Genomic DNA, 3,790 nt, shown 5'->3' on the forward strand with positions numbered 1-3,790 from the left:
CGGCATCTGGCTCACAGGTATGTATAATACTCACTGCAATCTGTGTGGGACAGGAAAGCCAATACTCATCTGAGTATCTTGAGGCACATCTGTATCTCTGCGCACAGGTACCACTGTGGTAACCCATGCTGCTGATTCATGAACTTAAAATTGCCAAATCATGTTTTGTAGTTACTGAGGAGTATTTGTTCATATGCCAACTCAGATCTGTTTAGGAAATTATCTTTTTAATAGCCACAAAGCAAGCTGACTATATAGTACGTTTTGCAAAAAAAAAAAAATGCTGTAGAAAAAAATCTAAACAAAAAAAAATGCTTTTAGCGAAATTTGACATGAACTAGAGGAGGTTTTCTCCACATCTCAGAGATCTGGCAGAGGCTAGCGAACTCTACAACTTCTGCTCTGAAATCTTTTCTTTATATTAAAGCTGTATTAAAGTATCCAGACATATTGGTCTTATTCAAACTGAATGGCAATTTATTTATAAACAAACAATGGATATGATCAACAAAAAGAAAAGGATGATAGAATGAGATTAATACAGTTTCCCTTTTTATAACGAGAGAAAAGGCACATTTTAAAGTTTCAGGCAATTTAACTTTAAAAGCTTTTGGAACACTTTCTTGGTGTTTGGTCCGTAACATCCAACTACAAATTAAAAATAAATTACTATGTTGCAATTTACATTTAAAAACAAGTCCATGAATAAAAAGAAAGCGATTTTCATAAACAGGGACTTCCCCCTTCTTTCGACATATGATAAAATATTATCTTACAGGTGAGAGACAAGGCAGAGGGACAAGACGAAGGAGCAGGAAAGTCTCTGAACGCAAGAGGAAACTTACGTGGCATCTGCAGTAACCTGTCCTTTAATAAACCATGGTTTTGCTGTCTGTACAAAATAGTTTACCGTTTTGCTTACTTAGATAAGGCATAATGGAGGAGGCGCTGCATTAATCTTTTAGAAAAATAGGTTTTCTTTGAGCTGGTGAGTTGAATTTCAGGAGAGATTCTGTTCGCTGGTGTGATGAATTTTCTCAAGTTTTAAAATTTGTATGTTTTTAGTTTCGATTTTGCATTGCTGGGTTCTTTTACTGTTCCTGCTCTGGGATTCCATTCCCTTTGGCTCTGAGAGTTCCGGGGATGGGGTCAGAATTTGCTACAGTCATAGACGAAAGCCCCCGACGTGCGGTACAGAGACTGGCTGGTAGGAAAAGCCATCTGACAGCTACTATTACCATTCACCGGAGAGTTGTTCAGCCCTATCCGCTGTGACTCGAACATCTCCCGCACCGAGTGGAAGTTCTGCTGCTGCCCAGGATAGCCCGCGGCCGCCGCAGCCGCCGCAGCGCTCGCCAGGTGACCCAGGTCTCCACCTGCCTGGTTCAGGTACCACGAGGTGAGCCGGCCTTGGTGGGCAGCTGGATGGTGGCTGGTCTCCTGGCCACCCCCTCCGTGACTCAGGGATGAAGTGCTGCTACTGGTGACTGGGGGCAGCGAGTAGTCTGGCAGGGGGTCGTCTACCGCCGCGCTGCCCGCGCCTCCGGGCGGGCCCTGCAAGTGGCCGCCGCGCTCGCCCGCCGCGTACAAGCTCATGGCCTGAAGATTGCAGTGGTAGGTGCCCGCGCCCCCAGTACCCCCGGCACTGCCACCGCCGCCGCCTCCGCTGCCGCCTCCTGAGCTGCCCGCACTGGAGCTCTGGCTGCAGGGGGAGCTGTAGAGGGAGCTCTGGCCGGGGGAGTAGGCGCCCAGTGCCAGCGGGGGAGCGATGCCCGCACGCGAGGACCCGGTCGCCGAGGCCAGGAGGCCTGAGCCGAGCTCCGCAGCCGAGCCCTGGGGCGACCCCCGCAGCGAAGTCATGATGTTGTCCACGCTGAAGCCCTGGCTGTGATGCGGCGGCGGCGCGGGCTGTGGAGGCTGCGCAGGTTCCGCAGTGTCCAGGCTGAGCGGCCGCGCCGACGGCAGGCTGCCCGGGGGGCTGCTCCCGCTCGACAGGCTGCTGCTGCTGCTGTCGGGGCTCTCGATTTTGGGCACCGTAGCGGCGCTGCCGCTGCCTAAGGCGGCAGCCGGGGACAGGGGCTGGGGCGGCGAGGGACACGTACCGTTCTCCGTCTTGATGTCCTGGATGCGCACTGGCGGCGGCTGCGGCCCGGGAGCGGAGCCCTCGGCCTGTTCCGGGGGCGCGGGCGCTGACTGGCGACCGGCCTGCGGAGGCGGCGGTTCCTGGAGGTGCAGGCGGCCCTTCTCCTCCTTGTCCTTCACTGCGTCCTTCTTCTTGAAGCGCCGCCGCCGCCGCAGGAAGCTGCCGTTCTCGAACATGTTGTAGGAGTCCGGGTCCAGCGTCCAGTAGCTGCCCTTGCCCGGCTTCTTGTCGTCGCGGGGCACCTTGACGAAGCACTCGTTGAGCGAGAGGTTGTGTCGGATGCTGTTCTGCCAGCCCTGTTTATTGTCCCGGTAGAAGGGGAAGCGGTCCATGATAAACTGGTAGATGCCATTCAGGGTGATCTTCTTGTCCGGGGCATTCTGGATGGCCATGGTGATAAGAGCGATGTAGCTGTAAGGCGGCTTCACCATGTCCTTGGGCTGCGGCTGCGGCGTGTAAGGCCCGTAGGCGCGCGCCATGCTGCCCGGGTACTGTTCAGCATGCGCGGGGTGCGAGTACACGCTCATAGGGGCCGGCATGGCGGTGTAGCCGCCCCCGGCCGCCGCCGCCGCAGCGCGGTAGTAGCTCTGCTCGCCGCCGAGGTAGGGCACCACTCCCAGGGAGTTGGGGCTGGACACGGAGTAGCGTGCCTGCATGGCCCCGGCTCGCCGCCGCCCGGCGCAGCCCGCTGCCCCCCACCCTCGCTCGGGCCGGGCCGCGCCGCACCGGCCACCGAGTCCGAGTCCGAGTCCGGGCCGCGCCGAGCTGCTGCGGGCCCCGCCGGGCTGTGTCTGTCCGGCCGCGATCGCCTCCTTGCGCCCGGGGCCGTTCGGCCTCTCCCAGCGCTCGTCTGGCGCCTCGCACCCCCCTCAGTTCCCGCGCGGGCAGCTAGGGAGGGTGGCTGAACTGGGAGGGGACCGGACGAGAAGCCGCAAGCCGCCTCGGAGAAACGCGCAGAGCAACTTCCAGGCGAGGTCGGGACAAAAAAAAAAGAGAGACAAAAGTTAAAAAAAAATCCAAAAAAACAAGAAGGCGCCCGGCTCGCCACACTGCTTGCGCCTTCCAGGAGACACTGCTCGGGGCTGCTGGCGAAGGCGGCCAAATAACCAGGGGCGGGGGCAGCGCGCCGGCCGCCTTCCCGGGCCCCCGCGTCACCTTTTCTCAGTCTCTTGCGCCGGCCGCTTAAGGAAGCATTGGGAAAACTTCTGAACTTTTGAGCATCCGTCACCCAGGCGAGGACTTTTTTACGCAGTTACATTTTTTTCCGGGCAGCGGAGCCCCGCCCCGCCACGGAGGCGGTAGCCAATGGGAGGCGAGAGCCGCCTCTGAATGAGCCAGAGGCCGAGCCCTGCCGGCCCGCTCCTGGCGGCTGGAGGACCGCGGGGCTGACCACACGCGCGCCGGCTGCCAGTGCCCGGCGCCCGCGCCCCTGCCCGCAGCTCGCGATCGCTTCTTCCATCGCACCCACCCACTCGCTGCCAAACACTGCCCTTCACTCCCTGCCATTCTTGGGGCTCCCATTGTTCCCGCAGACTTTCTGAGTCCTCACCGGCCCCAGGACCCTTCTTGCGTCCACTGTTCCCAGGCCTCCACTGAGCCCTCGATTCTCTCCTGCACAGGATCTGCCTCAATCCTTAGTCTGTCGGG

General features: G+C 58.2%; 1 protein-coding gene across 1 annotated transcript; it reads right to left on the reverse strand.

The window, feature by feature from the left end:
• Positions 1–262: 262 nt before the first annotated feature.
• On the reverse strand, positions 263–3,367 carry Foxc1 (forkhead box C1). Its single transcript, XM_075969962.1, has one exon. It carries the CDS (start codon positions 2,797–2,799, stop codon positions 1,150–1,152), a length of 1,650 nt encoding a protein of 549 aa, XP_075826077.1. The 5' UTR covers positions 2,800–3,367; the 3' UTR covers positions 263–1,149.
• Between the last annotated feature and the right edge of the window lie 423 nt (positions 3,368–3,790).

The sequence above is a fragment of the Microtus pennsylvanicus genome, chromosome 4, assembly GCF_037038515.1.
Source record: "Microtus pennsylvanicus isolate mMicPen1 chromosome 4, mMicPen1.hap1, whole genome shotgun sequence".
Lineage (NCBI taxonomy): Eukaryota > Metazoa > Chordata > Mammalia > Rodentia > Cricetidae > Microtus > Microtus pennsylvanicus.

Coding starts and splice junctions, on each gene's coding strand:
- Foxc1 (XM_075969962.1), bottom strand. CDS start 2,799: ATGCAGGCACGCTACTCCGTGTCCAGCCCCAACTCCCTGGGAGTGGTG.